This window comes from Asterias amurensis, chromosome 21, assembly GCF_032118995.1.
Source record: "Asterias amurensis chromosome 21, ASM3211899v1".
Taxonomy (NCBI): Eukaryota; Metazoa; Echinodermata; class Asteroidea; order Forcipulatida; family Asteriidae; genus Asterias; species Asterias amurensis.
Genome location: NC_092668.1, coordinates 2224743 through 2243476, shown reverse-complemented (window position 1 = coordinate 2243476; position 18734 = coordinate 2224743). Strand labels below are relative to the sequence as shown.

The window sequence follows — 18734 nt, the reverse complement described above, 5'->3', positions numbered from 1 at the left end:
TTACCTGAAAAGAAAAACTGTAAATAATTATTGTAAATATTATTATCTTCAACAGAAATACATTTTTATATAGCAAGAGGTGTGTCCACCATGAGGGCCATTTGAAATTTTTCATTCATACGATGTAAATAATTTAAACAATAGTTGTGTTATTCTGCTTTTTAAAGATTAACCTTGGTGATTTCACCACAGGATTTTTGGCCCTTGGAAAGAGTCAGAAAAACTGTGACTAAACAGCCGGATTAAACTGTCTATTAAAGGGAAGGTACACATTTGGTAATTACTCAACTCACAACAAATATAAGCCTAAAAACTGACTTGGTAACTAGCATTGGAGAGCTGTTGATAGTATAAAACATTGTGAGAAACAGCTCCCTTTGAAGTAGCGTAGATTTTGAGAAAGAGGTAATTTCTCACTAAGATATTAAAAGACTTCTAGCCAGAAGTCTTTTATTCCTATCTGAAAGCACACATTTTCTCGCAACTTCGATGACCAATTGAGCCCAAATTTTCACAGTTTTGTTATTCTGTGCATGTTGGGACACACCAAGTGATAAGACTGGTCTTTGACAATTACCAACAGTGTACTGTGCCTTTAAAGCCTTCACCTGACATGTAGTCCTTATACAATTTTCCTACTTTTTTTCCAACGGACCAAATACCATGTCTGCAATAACCTTGCTCTATGGTAATACTTAGTAAAGTTGTTATCGAGAAAATTAGCTGTTCTTACAAGATTATATTTATTTTATTTGACATGTAATGATGACGTTTTTAAATTTACAATTACACTGCCATTGAATTTCTCCAAGAATAGATGTTATGTGCACAAGGGAACAAGACGATTATGACTACACCCTTAAAGACACTGGACACTATTGGTAATTACTCAAAATAACTGTTAGCATAAAAACTTACTCGGTAACAAGCAATGGAGAGCTGTTACATTTAAAAACAATGTAAGAAACAGCTCCCTCTGATCGTAGTATGGTATCGTAGTTTTCGAGAAAGAAGTAATTTTCCACTAAAATATTTGAATTTGCTTTGGAGACCTCGGAATTTGATTTTTGAGGTCCTGAAATCAAGCATCTGAAAGCACACAACTCAAGTGACAAGGGTGTTTTTTTCTTTCATTATTATCTCGCAACTTCAACGCCCAATTGCGTTCAAATTTTCAAGGGTTTGTTATTTTGTGCATGTTGAGATACACCAAGTGAGAAGACTGGTCTATGACAATTACCAATAGTGTCCATTGTCTTTAAAAACAAATTGGTCTGTAGCTTAAACTTAGACAGTGATATTTTGCAGGTAGAAAAACAAACAAATGTCAAACAAATATCTAATGGGTTGGTAGTTATATTTGTATTCAGTTATAGGGTTTTCTGTTGTTATTTTGGAAGGTTCAAACCAGGGCTTAATTTCCCAGAGCTGCTCAATCAGGAAACATTGGTTAACAAATAATGATGTGCTTAATAGCACAAATAAGCAGAAAACCTCAACATTGGGCAATGGGCATCATACATCTTTAAAACTACCACTAGTTAAATTTTATCAAAAATTTTCCTCAGCTTGTTTTGTCACCAAATTTTAACCATTATAAATTGAATTGAACCAATTTTGTGGTGTGGTATTTTGTTAATAATAAAGCAAAATGGCAAACCATTTCTTCCTCATATTATTTCAAACCTACGTGTATGACTGCTGCATGCTAGAGCACATGTCTCAATAAAGAGTAGTCTTGAAATCAAGTCGGTAATTGTTAAGCGCAGTGTGGTCACACTGACGATACACTTATCCTGCGTGTTTGTAACCAATAGGCAGCGCTTAAAGGAACACGTTGCCTTGGATCGGACGAGTTGGTCAAAACAAAAGCGTTTGTAACCGTTTTTTATAAAATGCATATGGTTGGAAAGATGTTTTAAAAGTAGAATACAATGATCCACACAAGTTTGCCTCGAAATTGCGTGGTTTTCCTTCTACTGTGCGAACTAACATGGTCGGCCATTTATGGGAGTCAAAATTTTGACCCCCATAAATGGCCGACGTGTTAGTCGACTAGGTAAAAGGAAAACCACGCAATTTCGAGGCATGTTTGTGTGGATCATTGTATTCTACTTTTACAACATCTTTCTACCCATATGTATTTTATAAAAAAACGGTTACAAACGCTTTTCAAAGACCAACTCGACCGATCCAAGGCAACGTGTTCCTTTAACGACTTGTAATCAAGTCTAAATAAACAGGGGTTCCAAGGTCAAATTGAGTTTTGTGATGCAGTCATTTTTTTTTTATTGTATCTAGAGTCCTCATGAAAGTGGGGACAAAATTAAAAGTCTCAAACCTCACAATAAAATGTTGTAATGGATGCCATTTTATTTCAACTCCTTCAAAACAAATGGGTCAGTACATTCCAAACGGGAGTTTCTGCACCAGTCATAACCTCAAAATCGATGCTGATGTTTCGATTGAATATCATCAGAGTTCACGCATGACCTGACAATTCTTTCTGAAATGAAATTGTTCTCTTGAAGGGTATCAAAGATACATTAGCATTTTACACCAGTTGTTTTAACCCGAGGTTTTAAACTTTGTGCTTTATTTGGTGACTTTGCAGACTTGTAATTTTGTCCAAATATTCGTAAGGACTCTATCAATTGTAAAATGAGTCGGTTTGATCAGTGCTGATCACACCAGTGTAAGGATAATTTAACCAAAAATAATATTTTCTAAAAAGCATGACTTGGTTATTTAAATTTTTTGAATCAAAACATAGCTAGGGTAACAAAAGTTTAGTTATTTAATTATGTATGTAGTTAAACGTTTAGCCTGTTCATACTATGTTTGTGACTAACATGAGAGGAAATTAAAATACATTTATTTATATAGGATAATTTGAGTTCATTGTTTGTTTATTACTTGTTTTGTAATGATTTCTTACATTTTATTTGGGGCATTGTGCCTGTTTTTACTATTTCATTCAGACGATTTGTGTGTTGGGTTTTTTTCGGGTGGGGGGTATTTTTTATTAGAAACGCCATTTTCTTAACTTTGTGGAAGTTTTTTTTCTCTATTGGGGGCGGGGGGCGCTGCACTGGCTGGGACGGTACAGATTGTGAAAAAGGACTGAATTCCAAAGAGTAATGATTGAATTATATAGCGCCCTCTCTAGCCTACTTATTTCCAATATGGCAGAATCTACGGACGAAAATGCTGTGGTTAGCAGACGAACTTTAGACAAGATTTGCTACTCATATTTACCCGTATTAGGGGCTGCAAGTCACACGCTGTTTGCCGTACACATGCTTGACAGGAATCTACTACCAAGGTATGAAATATTTGTGATTATTGTAGCAATAAATGCAAAATAATGGCTTACATTGTTTCGCGTTGTCCGCCAAAAAAAAAAGTACAACGTTGAGCGTATGGGCCTGAAATTGAAACGAAAGTCCAACAAGACAGGTTTTGTTGAATTATTTTTTTGTTTATTATGCACAATGATTGAAATGCACCGTGGTAAGGGAAAAGGTACCTAGGTATACAACTAAACATTTTCTTTGGGCATGAGCGTGCGAGATCTCAACTGCTTGGTGATGAACTGCCCACCTTTTTGGTTGAAAGAATTATCCTTTTAACTGGGTCAAAGTTGCCACGCTCAAAGAAATATAAGTTAACATGAAAAGTGTGTTGTTATAGGACTACATGTACATTCATAAAGTAAACAACTGCTGACATATATTTCCATTGCTTTTTAAACTTTTTAGCCGCCAAAAAGATGATTTACGCTACTCAAACAAGTCAAACGTATTTTAATAAATTTGACAAAACACTCTAGACAGCAGACTAACGTTGAAGTAAGAAAGCTAGTTTTCATCTGTAGGCCTGAGGCCTGCTAATTACTTGCTGCAGAAGTCTCCCGAATTCCGAAAAAATCTGCTCCACGGTAGAATACAGAGCAAGACAAGTTCTCAAAAGAACATAATCGACCTGGCAAGAAAATATACATTTTATGATTTGGTCTTCCCTCTCGCAGGTTGTTTCCAAGATGGCATCTCGGTGTCGCCAACAGTCTTCTCTTCAACTCTCACCTCGGCGTTGGGCTCTACATCTTCAATCGTCCCTCTCTGCGCGCCGCTACCATGCAACAGCGCATCCTCTGGAGCGTTTACAGCAGCGCCATGTTCAACTTTGGCTCTGTGCTTCTGTTTGCGACGGGGAAGCAACTGCTGACGGAAGACAGATTTGTTGGGACTCTCTACGCCATGTCGGCCAGTCTGTGCTTTCTGGTCGTTGGAAAACAGTTCTTTGATTTCTTGGACTCTCGATACTTATGAGAATATGAAGATACTCTGGGGAAAAGGATGGCTCAACTCAAACCCTCTTAGTCTTGAATCAAGACTCTTCCTGTTGTTGATATATCTGCCCATGATCTATGGCCACAAGAGGGCTCCCTCCCTCCCCTCCCTCCCAACCTTAATACATTTATATAGAGCGCTTAATCTATTTGTAAAGGCGCCGGTCTTGAAGAAGAGTCATAGCAGTTTATGATAGCGATTATTTGCTTACAGAGCCCTCTATCGACAAGGCATTAAACAATAGGAGTAGAGCTTTCTAGATTATAAAACAACAGGAGCGTCTTGAACGAGGAATACTAACCCATTCGTGGGATAGGTTGCTCAAATGTAATTGATTCATCTAATTTACCCAATTTTACATTTCTTTATCTGCATTATTGCAAAATACAGCCCTGTAGTCTAATCATGGCCTTTTGCTTGATGAGCCATTATTAGCCGTAATGTTCTGTTTTTTCACCCCTCTTTTTTACTCTCATTTTTTGACATAAACAGTAACCAGTACTATGGAAGTTAAAGCCTAGGGGTTATTATCCACTGCATGCCATGTAGCCTTCTAGTTGCAGTATCATTGTAAAAGTAGCTAACTTATATCTAGGAAGACAAGTGCATTAATTAATTGATTGAAAACACAGGTATATTTTAAATAATAATTCTCTTCAAAACTAAGATATCTGTATCACAATTGCTGCCAAAATTAGCAAAACTTGTCTAGCTTGACTATGCACAATGTTGAAATTAGATTAATTTAATGATCATTTAAAACAAATTTAAACTTCTAATTATTTTTAAAGCAGTAGTACAGGTGTGGAGTTTCATCTTTGAGAGTGCAAGGGCACTTCCATTAGTACATCTTTTAGTCTATGGGAAACTTTTGAAGGGGCACCGAGGTCATGAACAGAAGACAACAGAGGCTATGTCAGCAGGCAGGCCTGGAATTTCATATAATATGAGAGGGCAAGGCCAGTTTCGTTCTACAAAGGGCACTTCCATTGGGAAATAATTATTAGTTATGGAAAACTTTTGAAGGACAACAGAGGCTATGGCTTCCCTTACCAGGTCTTGTAGTATGGTAAGATGCACTTGCCTTTTTACTTCTGAAATAATAATAAAAATAATCAAAAACAATGGATAATTGTTTTTGCAAAGGATATGATGGTGTTGAAGCACGGATCATAAAATAATGTGTAGACAGTGTGGAAAGCAAAGCGACTTTGTTGGAATTATTTTACCAATTATCAGAAGTTAGAATTATATTGGCTGTGCTTGGTTAATTATGAAATTAGGCAGTTATTTTAAATTTTGTTTTACTTTGTTTTAAAAATTAATATTATTGATTAATGTGTTGATGGTTTTTATGAATTGTAAAAACCATTGCCTAATTATTAGAAATAAACACAACTTTAAACTAAAACACCACCAAATGTGAAGTGATTTGAAAAGTCTTTGTGTCACATAATAGCATATCTTGTTGTAAACAACTTACACCTCGCATTGTATGGAGATTATTGCTTGAAACACACCACTGTAAATTTTGTAGTATTTCGTCACTCTAATCATGGAGCAATAAAGCCGCTATATAAACAAAAAAAATATGCAACTTATTACTAAGTAATATTGTCCGGCCAAACTTTAATATTATGCCCTAACTATTCAAAAGAGATCAATGTGACAGACTTGGTTCAAAAATTGCCCACATGAAAGTTTTAATTTGGCTAGCGCGAATTTTAAAAAGGACAACTTCAATTGCGGCCAACATCCCTGTCGTTTTGATCCTCTCAAAATTGCCGTGTGATACACATGTAGCCTACACACAATCTGAGAAATTTCAGACTTGTATGTCTATCTGAATTCTACAGTTTTTTTAAAAAGATATTTGCGGCCTGGCTATAAAACGTGGGAATAATCATGTTTTCTTCACTCAGAATAAAGAACGGGATTGGGGAGGGGACAGGGCGCACGGTGCCCCCGGTAAAAATTTTGAAAACGGAACAACTTTATAAAATCATCCCAGCCAGAACCCCAACGCAGGCTTTGGTCTAGACCTCTCAATAGGATGAACAGAAATTCCCCAGATTAGAAGATTGATTTGGATCTGAAATGCCGTTTAAGGCTGACCCTAGCTGGACAAAGCACCATGCCCGCTTTTTGTTTTTGTGAGTTTTTTAGTGATGACCCGCCCGATGAAATGCTAGTGCGCCGTTGCTCCTTGAAATCACTATAATAAAGTCGCATGCCACAGTTTACCGAACTTTTGATTGTAGTTCTGACCTTTTTGTCGGCAATTTCCGATACTGCTCATTAGAGAAAAACAAATTAAAATTCATTATGGCCCAATTTCATAGCAGAAAACTGCTTGGGGGGAGGGGGTGGGAAAAATTTTCTTGCTAACCGAAAAAGGGAGGCCTAGCCTACGGGGCTGCTGCAGCAAAAAGTTGATAAAGTTATATGTAAACTTACTTTTTGTCTAGCAGTCTACGTGATCATTATATTATTAGGACGATGATGGAATAAATCAACGGGCCAAAAACGGCAATTAGTTAAAATGGATAATATTGATGAAAACATTGAAGTTAGTGTTTTCATACTGTTGCACATGGGGGGGGGGGGGGGGGTAGGGTTAGGGTTAGGGTTAGAGTTAGGGTTAGGGGGGGGGGGGCGACAGTCCATACAATCCCGTCCACGAGAGGGCGCCCTCTTCAAGACCGCCTTGCGGACACGACGTTGCTTTAACGTGATTGGTCGACAAATATTCCCCGACGCCTTCTGATTCGCTACTTCGAACTTGGCGGATTGCATGAATGACATTCTACGAGCTGGAAGTTTAAATGGTCGCACGGTGAGTTTTTAGCTGTCCGTTTTTGTATTTTTTAAAAGCATTTTGACGACATTTACAGTCGATTTTGTTTGTTAATGCTTGATGAATGAAACGATCAGTATATTAATGTACATTACTGTGGCAGGATGTTTTGTTAAAGTGTTAGATTTACTCGCTAAAAAGAGAGATTTTTTTGTGTTGTATTTTGTCACTCTTCGTCTTCGATGACGACCTCAGCTCAGCCAGCCAGCAGTGTTCACTGTCCATTGTTCTCATTCGTTATAATTGGTTATCCTTCAAAAAAGTTGAAATGTTGTTGGAGTATTGTGCATGTTTGTATTGTAACATGTGTAGAGCAAGACAGCTAGGCATTGTACATACGATTAATGACCATAGTTGAACTTTTTGATGGACGCTAGGGACTGACTCTTCTTTTAATAAAGTTTTAGGTTAGGCCTACTTTTTAAATTTAAACTTTAAAAAGTTAAATTTAAATAAAATTGCGAAAAATTCCTTTATTTGTTTTGTATTCTAATTCTATTGTTTAAAGGGGAAGTAAACTATATTAAAACTACATTTGTGTAACAGACTGGGCTGGGATGGGTAGATTTTAAAATGAATTATTGTGCGGTTGTGCCGTGGTTGTTGGTTGAATGAATTTGACTTGAACTTGAATTTATAAACAAAGACAAATTTTACAACAAAGAGCAGGTCTCAGCTCAGGACATTGGTTCAACATGTTCAATCCCTGCAAACTGCTCTTTTGTAAATTTGCCTGTTTTGTCATGTTTGTGGAGTGCGTAGGGCCTATTGCCTAAAATTGTCAAAGAACCAATTTTTCAGGAAAATAATAACTCCCAAAAGTCCCAGGTACAACTGTACAAAGAATGCTTTAAAACTAAATTAAAACAGTTTGTCAAACTTAATTAGCCGTAAGCTTCATCGCAATGACTAATTGTTTTATTTAAAAAGAAATTTGAATTGTACTCTAAAATAAATGTCATGTATAAATATTTTCTTAAACTGTTCTCGTTTCAGGTACAAACTGTGTTTACAGTCGTCGTTTTTGTAAATAGTTGTATTATAAACAAACAAATCAAAATGGACAAACAACCCACGATGGAGGACTATGCGAAGATCGAGAAAATCGGAGAAGGTAAATAAAAAGTGACAATAAGAACAAAAATCTAAAGATGATTACTGAAGCAGGCAATCTAAAATACAAAATACAAAAAATATTAGGAACCAAGGAAACTCAAAGTTTCCCTTTTTTTTTTGTGAATCAATAAATAACTACTTTTTAAATGATTTCCATCCATAGTTAATTTCATAACATTGCTCTTTAAAAAATAGCAGAAAGCTGATTACTGAAGCAGTTAATCTAAAAAAAAAAAAAACAACAAATACTTTGGAAACAGATTCAAAGTTTCACAACTTTACTTCTAGTAGGCCTACTACTTTCAAAATATATTTTCATCCATAATAAGTTTCATACATAATACCAAATGCAGTAAACAATTTCCCTTGTGTAGCAGAGCAAAATGTTTTGTTTGCTATTAAAAAATCAATATTTGTGACTCAATATTACCATTCAGTGTGCACAATTTTCTTTTCAGTCAAAATGTTTTGCTAAGCAAAAATGCTGGATAAAATCATTCCCTGCAATGCTTTTTAAAGTCAAAAGTCCAATCCGAAGCGTATGTTATCAAAATGTAATCCAAAATCGGTTATTGTTTGCAGGCACGTACGGTGTGGTTTACAAGGGACGCTGCAAGAAGGACGGCACCATAGTGGCGCTAAAGAAGATTCGTCTTGAAAGTGAGGAGGAAGGAGTTCCAAGCACTGCCATCAGAGAGATCTCCCTCCTCAAGGAGCTACAACACCCAAACATTGTCAAGTGAGTTTACTCAACCACATTCAAAATAACCGAAATAACCCTTACTTGAACTTTTTCCCAGCACTCTGAGCAAAATACACTGTGCTGCCCCCAGACTGCCACTTCAGCAATGATGGCAACCTCGGTAGTCTAGTTGGTAAGACACTGCTCTAGAATTTGCAAGGGTCGTGGGTTCGAATCCCACACGAGTAAATATGCCTGTGATATTTTGTTCACAGGGCTCAGGAAAGAACTGAGTATACAGTGCTAACACACATCGGTGTACGGGTAAAAACCAAAATTAATATTTTCTTAATGTCCTTGTTGCAGCTTGAGCAACGTCTTGATGCAAGAGAGCAGGTTGTACTTGGTCTTTGAATTCCTTAAAATGGACCTGAAGAAATACATGGAGACGCTACGAGGCACCGTCATGGACCCCGCTCTTGTCAAGGTAAGCGTCAGATCTCACACTTACAAACATGTCCTAAAATAATCTCACAGGAGGGTCTATTGTTTTCTATAGACCCAATCTAGGAAAGAGTGTACAAAATATTTGTAAAAATTGCAATACAAACTTTCAGGGAGTAAATAAATTGTTGACTTTTGTTTCTACAGAGCTACCTCCACCAGATAGTACAGGGCATCCTGTTCTGCCATTGCCGTCGGGTCCTACACAGAGATCTCAAACCACAGAATCTTCTCATCAACGAGAAAGGTATCATTAAGCTGGCAGACTTTGGGCTAGCGAGGGCGTTTGGCATCCCTGTCAGAGTATACACGCACGAGGTAATTTCAGTTTTGTTCTTTCCTTTTGGCCAAATAGTTTGTTTTAAAAGCTTTCAAAAAACAACAAAAATGCATTCGTTTGGATTGCAAAGTAACTATAACCCTTTTATTCTCCATTTCATTGAGCATAAGGACACATTTTATGTTGGTTCATTTTTTAAGAAAAAAAAGCAACAACAAAAAAGCGTCACCGACACGATAGCACCCTCGGGAGTCCTCTGTCTCATTCTGAAAACTGTGCGGTCGCGCGATCTTTATTTTTAATTTTTACAATTTTAACACTTATAACTTTTGTAATGATTTGAATCTATTAAATCTATTCTTTTGACACTCAGGTGGTGACCCTATGGTACAGGGCCCCCGAGGTGCTATTGGGTTGCCCGCGGTACTCTACACCTGTCGACGTCTGGAGCATAGGTTGCATCTTTGCCGAGATGGTCACAAAGAGACCATTGTTCCACGGAGACTCGGAGATTGATCAACTCTTTAGAATATTCAGGTCAGTTGACGGCAGATTTCTAGAAGTGTTTTCTTTCTGAATGTGGGTGTTTGTTTTTAGTGAACAAATATATAATATTTGGTTTGGGGTAACACCAAGTGTTTGTCTACTTGCCAGGTAGATTTTGTTTAAAGAACTGTCTTGCTACATATTTTTCTACAATGAAGTAGATTTTCGGATTTAGGGAGACATCTCTGTTCTGAACTTCAGACTGTTCAGTTCGGAACTGAAAAGAACTGACCTGCCTTTTAACTTGTACCTAGGCGGAAGGTAGAAAATCGGCCGGTACTACTATTTGAGTTTACAGTGGATCGTTATTTAATTTTAACTTGACTTTTAAAAATCTTTTAATTTCTTTAATGACTACAGAACTCTAGGAACTCCGACTGATAAGACATGGCCTGGGGTCACGGAGCTCCCCGACTACAAACCGACCTTCCCCAACTGGAGCACAAATAATCTTGCCAAGTCGGTCAAGACGCTTGACCCACAGGGTCTGGATCTCCTGCAGGTCAGTGGGGGCTGAGAGCCCTTAAACAAAAAAAAATTGTAATTCAATTGGCTAAGCCACAAACAGTTGTTAAAATTTCTTTAGACCAGACTAAGATGTCACCTGAATACTATGGTGCTTTCATAATGCTCTGCTTTTAACATTGAAAAATTAACCCGGGCCATTTTTTAAAATTTTGTTGAACACAAACACTTCAGAAACAATGCGAGATGTTGACAAGATTCTTCAAATAAACGGGCTAATTTCACAAACCCTGTCAGCACAAAAACTTACTAAGCACAGAATAGCATCGCATAGCAGATAGAGGCTACCAGCAAAAAGTACGTTAAGTTTGCTTTTTGTGGCTTTTTTCTTTGGCTAAACAGCATTAGGCAATTGGGCCCTGGTGCCCTTCCATGATTCTTTTTTTTATATATAAATATTTTTGTTTCTTTGCAAAACAGAAAATGCTGATCTACGACCCATCAAAGAGAATCTCCTGCAAGGCAGCGCTTACTCATCCGTACCTCCGAGATTACGACAGCACCGTAATGCCGGCAAGACTTGGTCAGTGAAGCTGTCCCATCCCAATGCAATCACAATAGAGCTAACTTCACAAGAGTTCACTAATAATATGCTAAGCACAGAAAAACTTCCAAAGTTGAAATGAGTTTTACAAGTAAAAATACCATGTATGTCTGCAACTTGTACCATGCTAATTCAGCTAAACAGATACTTTCTTATGCTTAGCAGCTCATGTGAGATTGGATCGAAGTCATGAAGCGTTGTACATAACGGACTGTATATGATTTTGTACATATCCTCTTGTTTATTTGTATTCGTTACAGAAATCATTAGCAAAATTTTAAGTGAAATATTGTTGCGTGTGTAGTTTTTGTATGAATAGTTTTTGTTGATTTTCCAAAAAAAAGATGCATAAAAGAGGGGTTAGAGGGAATGCAAAGAAGCCTCTGATTGAAAATTGGCGTCGAAGGCGCAGTGACTATTTTGCTTTTTCTTTTCTAAAATGGGGTTACTCAGGAGCACTATGCATCAAGACAGTGTGCTTTTATTTCTGAACTTGCTTAAAACAATTGATACATTTGTAGAGAATTGTGTTAAAAAATCAATGAAACTATCACTATTTTGCTGGAACCATATTATGTCTGGTAGTTTAAAGTATAATTCATTATCATAGGTAGCAAAAGACTAGGGTTACACCCCCAAGATGCACTACTTGATACAGTTTAGATCCTTCTCAGATTATTTCACTATTTTATCGCTCATGTAAGAGTACCTAATGTCATAACATACACACACACACATACCGAAAGCACTGTGTTGCAGTCTCTGTTAAAGCCATATTGTTTTTCAATAATGAGTTCAGTTTAAATTTGCAAACTATTATTGTGACTCCAAATTAATTCAGTAAGAGTAGGCTTATAGATATTCATATAATTTACCATGATATTAAAAATTGCTGCTTTGAATTTGAAATCGTGGAGTTTTTCAAACGTCCCAACTAGTGTCAAGTTAAATGTGTTTTGTAGTTTAATATTTAGGTATACAATTCCTCTGGAGAAAATTCAATTTCATGGTTCTGGTTTCAGAGTTAAGTAGTTACCTACATAAATCATAATATACGGACAAGGATCTTGTTGCTCTCCAACACAACAATTAAGTATATCTTTAGTAACGACTTATTAGATCCTACCAATTATATATGTAATATGTATAGTTCAACACTACTACACTCAACCTGTAATATATAGGGCCAATGTACAGAACTACATCAAGAAATAAAAAAACGAAAAATGTATGATCTGGTGTGACTAATTGACTTTATTTATTATACAATACTTGCATGAAGACAAAATTAATAAAAATAGGTATAACAATCCTTACGAATTTAAAACAGTAAAAATGATCAAAAAGAATAAAAACATGGTTGATACTGATAGAAACAACAATAATTCAGAACAATGGAAAATGGCACAATATGGACTTTGATTTGTCTGTGCCCATTGTTCCTGTTGGGGGGGGGGGAGTTTTATGACAAAATTACCTCTTTTGGAATTTGTTATTATAAGAGGACAGCAAAACAAAGAAATGCAAAGCAGATCTGATATTCACGACTTCAGAATGTAAATGTATGAACAAAAAATTCTTCTTTATAAAGAGAGCTGACTACATGTACAATGTATATTTACTGTACAATAAAAAAAGGTTTTTATTACATAGGGACAGTTGGAATTTCATAAGTCATGGTCTTCAATGATTTGATCCCAATCATAGCAACTGCCTTTACATGTAAAAGGAACACATGTGGGAAGGGTATGGGACACTCAAACAATAACATAATAGTATAACCCAATATTAAAGAATTTTGTATGAATTTTATATGTCAAGAAATCAGGACGTATGTACATGTATACTGTTGATTGGTCAATGCATTAAACAATTCACATCATACGTATTTATTTATCCCTTATTTGTGAGACTCTTTAATGCTTTTCCTTTGTCAAGTCGGGCTTTCATTGTGGCAACATTATTTTAAAAATGCAATAACTCAAGAAGCTAAAAAAAAAATTAAAATTAAAACCATGGCTGGGCACGGACAATTTGTCAGGGTATCAACGTGCTGTGATGAAGGGGCACAAGGAGCTCGGATTTTCACACCACATTGCCCCTTTCCGAAAAAGAGGAAAAAGTTCAGGGCTGGCAGTCAAATATGAATTGGTAAAAGTTAAAAGCATAAAATTGTTAATCTCAAAGAATCAACTGCCGTCTAGACAAAAACAAATAATATCACAGCTACAGTCGGGCTGTAGAAGAAGTCAAGAAAATATTGGAACATTTGAACCGATGTTACTACAACATTTCTGCAGCCGTCAACAAATCAATCTATTCAAATTGTTTGTGACCCTTACTCTTCTTTGACTTTGTCAAGCCAGAGGCCTTCTCTGTCTTATCCAGTATCTAAAAAAGGAAAAAAACAGAGATAAACAAATGTTAAATGAGATACGTATGTGTGAAATGACAAGTGTTATGTAGTTCTAATTTGAAGATAAAGAATGTTGGGACTAAACGTTTGTAGAATAATAAACATTTACATACTCTGTCAACTCCACGCTTCTTCTTCTTCCTTCTTGCCTGGTTGAGCTTGGACATCCGGTCTAATTTCAGTTTCTTCCAGTAGCTGTCCTCGTCCTCGCCTGTTAAAAAATGTTCAAAATAATCCAAATAATCTTGGAATACACTAGACTTTCACAAAATTCCTTTGAACAACTTTCACAAAATTTACTTTTTTTTTGTATTGTGCTTTTATTACCATGTATTGATTAGTTTTGATTTAAAAAAAACGTGCATGAATGAATGCATGGAAATAAATAAACAAACAAACAAACACACAGAAACACACCTGACAAAAGGGCCACTTGAAATTGGACGTCCTCGTTTTTGAGCTTGCTCGCTTGCTCAAGAACAGCCTTAGCACCCTCGGCTGATTCCAACCGGACAAAGCCACCCTTGTCCCCGTCCTTGAGGTCAACATAAGCCACTGGAGACATCTCCTGTATCTGCTCCTGTGAAAATAAGGAAGGCCATTTGGATCAGACGTAGGGGGAGAACACTCTCAACAAAGACGCAGGGCTTACAAGCTCTAGAACATTTACGACCAATTAGTCCAAACCTTCGCTCGGCCCCAGCGGCCAGTCTATCCAGGACCGCTGGGATGGGCTAATCGCTTGCACAGATTCTTGACCAGGAAGTACGTCATGTATGCAGTGCATAGAAATATGGTGCAGGGTAAGTGTGATGCATGATGGGACTGCGCATTATTAAACCAATGTGCGTGCATGATACGTTTGCCCATCCCAGCGCCTTTGGTTAGAGCAAGGCGCTGGGGACGAGCGAAGTACAAACCATGCCTACAACGCCCTCTATGTCCACCAAGAAAGGGTATAAAAGGCAGTTCGGTATTGTACATGGTCACCAGTCTGACGAAGCTCCTAGCTTAGGAGTGAAGCGTAACTACTCAGTTATTAGTAAGTAACATCATACATAATATGGGATTTGTAAAAACGAATCTTTTAATTCATGTTAACCTAACCTTTCAGTTTAATTTAATACATTTACTTCCATATTGATGTGAAAGAAAAGGAGCGTGTGTACATACTCTGACATTCTTGCGGGATGCAAATGGTTTGTTGCTGTCGATTTTCAGGACTACACCGGGAACAAACTCTGGTTCTGTAGATTTCGTTTGGTTGACAGCTGCCTGTAAATAACAACCAAGTATTTTAGTATAACCCTAGTACCTCAAAGCAGCATCTGTTAATACAAATATTACAAAATTGTTACAGAATTAAGAAACCAACATTTTTAAATTATTGGTTAAATTGAACGTCTCAACTGCCTTCTTAAAATATCACCAGATTTTCTCAAATGTTGAGAAACTGTAACACCTAAAGAAATAAGAGGAATAACTGGATGAAAATGATGAGGGAAAGCTATTAACAACATCCGATTTGAAGATGCAGAACAGAGGTGCGTTTTGACAATCATAACCAATGACCTCGGCCAGTGATATAACCAATTGGCAATTCAATCGAAACATTTATCGGTTTTGACTGCCAAACTGCATCCCCAGGGAAAGACGCGGTAAGATGGAAACCAACGCTGTTTTACATTGTTTTTTTTAGAGGCTACTAACATAGGGGTTGATTAAAGCAGGACTGAAACTTCACGGAAGCAACAAAGGCGATTGCCTCCATGCAATGCCCTTGAAACAATCCAGTAGACATTTTACACTCTCCTCATAGGGTGCCCTTAACCAAGGAGAAAATGCCTTGGTGCCCTTGCCCTTTCAAAAACAAAGCATACATGCCCGTTTAGAAATCACCCTGGAGTGAGTTAGGTGGTTTATCAGAAAGGGATGAGGAGCGGGCGTCAGATTTAATTAAAGGCAGTGGACACTATTGGTTATTACTCAAAATAATTATTAGCATAAAACATCACTTAGTAACTGGTAAAAACGGAGTTTTCGAGAAAGAAGTAATTTTCCACGATTTTGATTTCGAGACCTCAGATTTAGAATTTGACGTCTCGAAATCAAGCATCTGAAAGCACACAATTTTAACGATCGATTGAGCAACAATTTTCACAGGTTTGTTATTTTATGCATATGTTGAGATGCACCAAGTGAGAAGACTGGTCTTCGACAATTACTAAAGTGTCCAGAGTCTTTAAACAAAAAAAACTTCTTACCGCCTTTTTCTGCTTGTGGCCATTCTGACCCTTCTCTTGCAAGACCTTCTTCATATCCTTTCTGCTTGTCTTCTGCATCGCAAGGTACTCTTTCTTCAGTTCTAACCAATTCTTCCTAAAAAAGATTGCAAGATAAATATTACCGTATCACTTTCAGTGCACTGTACTGTCGAGCTGGCTCGGCGAGACTAGATTTAAATTTGACTTATTTTGGTTATACACAAGTAGGCCTACAATATGTTTATAATAGAAATTGCCTATTAGCTCTCATGCTTAAAATACATAAAAATATAATAAAAAGTAATAATAATAATAATTAATAATAATAAAGAACAATTTATAAAGCGATAAACAAAAGCAGAACGGTTCCACCTGAAGGCGCTGGAAATGAAAAAAATAAAAGTCTGGACAAGACAAGTTCAAACAAAGCAAAGTATTACACAAAATATAGCAAAATAATTAATGAAACTAGATAATACAGAAAACTGACAAACAGTTACAATGTAAAACAACCTGTTGAAAAAGAAAAGATGAGACTTACAATAGAAAACACAATATAAAAAATACTGTTAAAAAAACACACAATTCTAACAGCATATTCATTTTACAATGTTACAAATACAGTTAAAAAATGACAATACTGTATTCTTTAGAGCACTTAAAAACACCCGGGCATTATCAAAGCGCTCTCTATTTGCACCAACAGTATCAGCAGAATAAGAGCAACTATAAATATAAATATAAATAGTAAATGAGGGTACAACCATGGGTAAAAAACTCTTTTGAAGGAGTGGTGGCTCTGAAAGGAGCCGGTTTGGTCTCGACGTTTCGAGCAGTATACTCTGCTCGTCTTCAAACACCATTTAGGATGAGCAGAGCTGCTATGTTCTGAATCATGCGAACTTTTAAGTAGCTCCTTCTAATGTTTTTTTTTACCTACGACTTTACATCGCATTCAAAGCATGAAGCAAAGTATGGTTAAGTGTCTCACAGCACTTTTAACCACCCAACCTACAACAATAACATGCACACAAAGACATGTTGATACAAAACCTGACATTTCCCACGTCTGAAATAAAAAAACTTACTTTGGAATGACCCTAATCTGCGGCACGGGTGCTTCCAACTCATCTCTCTTATGCTTCCGGCCACGGCTTCTCTTCTTCTTCTTATCACCGTCCTCACCTCCCGATGCCTCCGAGTCAGTCCTCGTCCTCTTTGCTTCCCCGCCGGCAATCCCCGCCTCCTTGCGACTCTTCTCCTTCACGCTGTCGACGCTGCTGATGGATTCATCTCGTCTCCTCTTGTTTGCTTTGTCCTTTTGTGCACTTTTTGCCTCAAAGTCCAATCTGTCGTCTTCCCCGGACTGTTTCCGCTTTTTGGCGCTCTTTTGCTCTTTCGGTGTCTGCGCGTCTTTCTTGTTAGGCGTCTTTGTTTCTACTTCACGAGATGCTGTCGACTTCCTCTTTGACTTCTTCTCAAGCTGTGCTCCTTCCTCGACGTCTTGTGTCCCGTCGCTCGTCTCCCTCTTTCTCTTCAACAGTGTCGGCTTGCTGGTAACCTCTGTGAGGATCAACCGTCCTTTCCTTGTCAGCGGGAATCTGCCGTCCAAAGGTTTCTCAGTTGTAGGATTGTCTAGAAGCTATAGTGAAAGAAAAAATGCCAAAGTGGCAATTATTAACCGAATTTAATAAATTTAAAGGTGTGTTACTTGTAGGATTGTTGAGAGAAAACAAAACAAAAACACCAATACAGGGCTACATAAATAACAAATAAATAAAAAATGACTGCCAAATAGAAAATTTGATAAAACCTTCTTACCTTGCAGGCATTCGCAGCTTCATCAGGGGTCGTGAACTCTACAAAAGCAAAGCCCTTAGTGTCTCTGGTGTACCTGTACTTGGGTATACTGATATAAGCGATGTTTCCACACGGGCTGAACATCTTCCTCAACATCTCCAAGTCCACATTATGAGGCAAGTTTTCCTTTTGGGTAGAAAAAGAGGAAAACATGTTCAATCATCAGGCATGATCTTTGGTCCTTGGAAAAAAATATATACTTCATCGAGTAAGGCCGACTTAACCTACCTACATGTACACATGGTGTAGGCTTTAAAGACACAGGACACTATTGGTAATTGTCAAAGACCGGTCTTCTCACTTGGTGTATCTCAACATATGCATAAAATAACCAACCTGTGAAAATTTTCGCTCAATTATAAGAAAAAACACCCTTGTCACACAAAAATTGTGTGCTTTCAGATTCTTGATTTTGAGACCTCAAATTCTAAACTTGAGTTCTCAAAATCAAAATCGTGGAAAATTACTTCTTTCTCGAAACCTATGTCTCTTCAAAGGGAGCCGTTTCTCACAATGTTTTATACTATCAACCTCTCCCCATTACTCATTACCAAGTAAGGTTTTATGTTAATAATTATTTTGAGGAATTACCAATAGTGTCCACTGCCTTTAATCATGTTGCAATGCCCTGAGATATTCTAGGTTCCTTACCACGTATACAGTTAAATCATTCTCATCGTATTTTGGTTTCTTCGGTGGATTCTTTCTCTTCACCCGTTTCTTATCCTCACTGACCTAAACATCGTGAAAAGATAAATAATTTTATTTTAAATGTCACAATAAGAAGA

The 18734-nt window shown here is 37.1% G+C and overlaps 3 protein-coding genes across 4 annotated transcripts in view; 2 read left to right on the top strand and 1 right to left on the bottom strand.

Annotated features, from left to right (window-relative positions):
- Positions 1-3179: 3179 nt before the first annotated feature.
- Positions 3180-4466, top strand: LOC139953127 (uncharacterized). The gene is made up of 2 exons (XM_071952546.1): positions 3180-3325; positions 4031-4466. Exons 1-2 carry the CDS (start codon positions 3186-3188, stop codon positions 4329-4331), a joined length of 441 nt encoding a protein of 146 aa, XP_071808647.1. The 5' UTR covers positions 3180-3185; the 3' UTR covers positions 4332-4466.
- A 2588-nt stretch (positions 4467-7054) lies between these two features.
- Positions 7055-13413, top strand: LOC139953126 (cyclin-dependent kinase 1-like). The gene is made up of 8 exons (XM_071952545.1): positions 7055-7188; positions 8206-8323; positions 8908-9064; positions 9374-9494; positions 9659-9829; positions 10165-10328; positions 10698-10839; positions 11283-13413. Exons 1-8 carry the CDS (start codon positions 7147-7149, stop codon positions 11391-11393), a joined length of 1026 nt encoding a protein of 341 aa, XP_071808646.1. The 5' UTR covers positions 7055-7146; the 3' UTR covers positions 11394-13413.
- The window catches only part of LOC139953125 (la-related protein 7-like), an 8966-nt gene continuing 2973 nt past the window's right edge, over positions 12742-18734 (bottom strand). For both annotated transcript variants that reach the window (XM_071952542.1, XM_071952543.1), the window contains exons 4-11: positions 18598-18681; positions 17908-18072; positions 17175-17728; positions 16087-16201; positions 14996-15097; positions 14240-14402; positions 13936-14033; positions 12742-13797 (exon numbers count right to left, since the gene is read on the bottom strand). In XM_071952542.1, coding sequence (XP_071808643.1) covers positions 13723-13797; positions 13936-14033; positions 14240-14402; positions 14996-15097; positions 16087-16201; positions 17175-17728; positions 17908-18072; positions 18598-18681 — 1356 coding nt within the window. In that variant the 3' untranslated portion in view covers positions 12742-13722. The remainder of the gene's footprint in view (positions 13798-13935; positions 14034-14239; positions 14403-14995; positions 15098-16086; positions 16202-17174; positions 17729-17907; positions 18073-18597; positions 18682-18734) is intronic.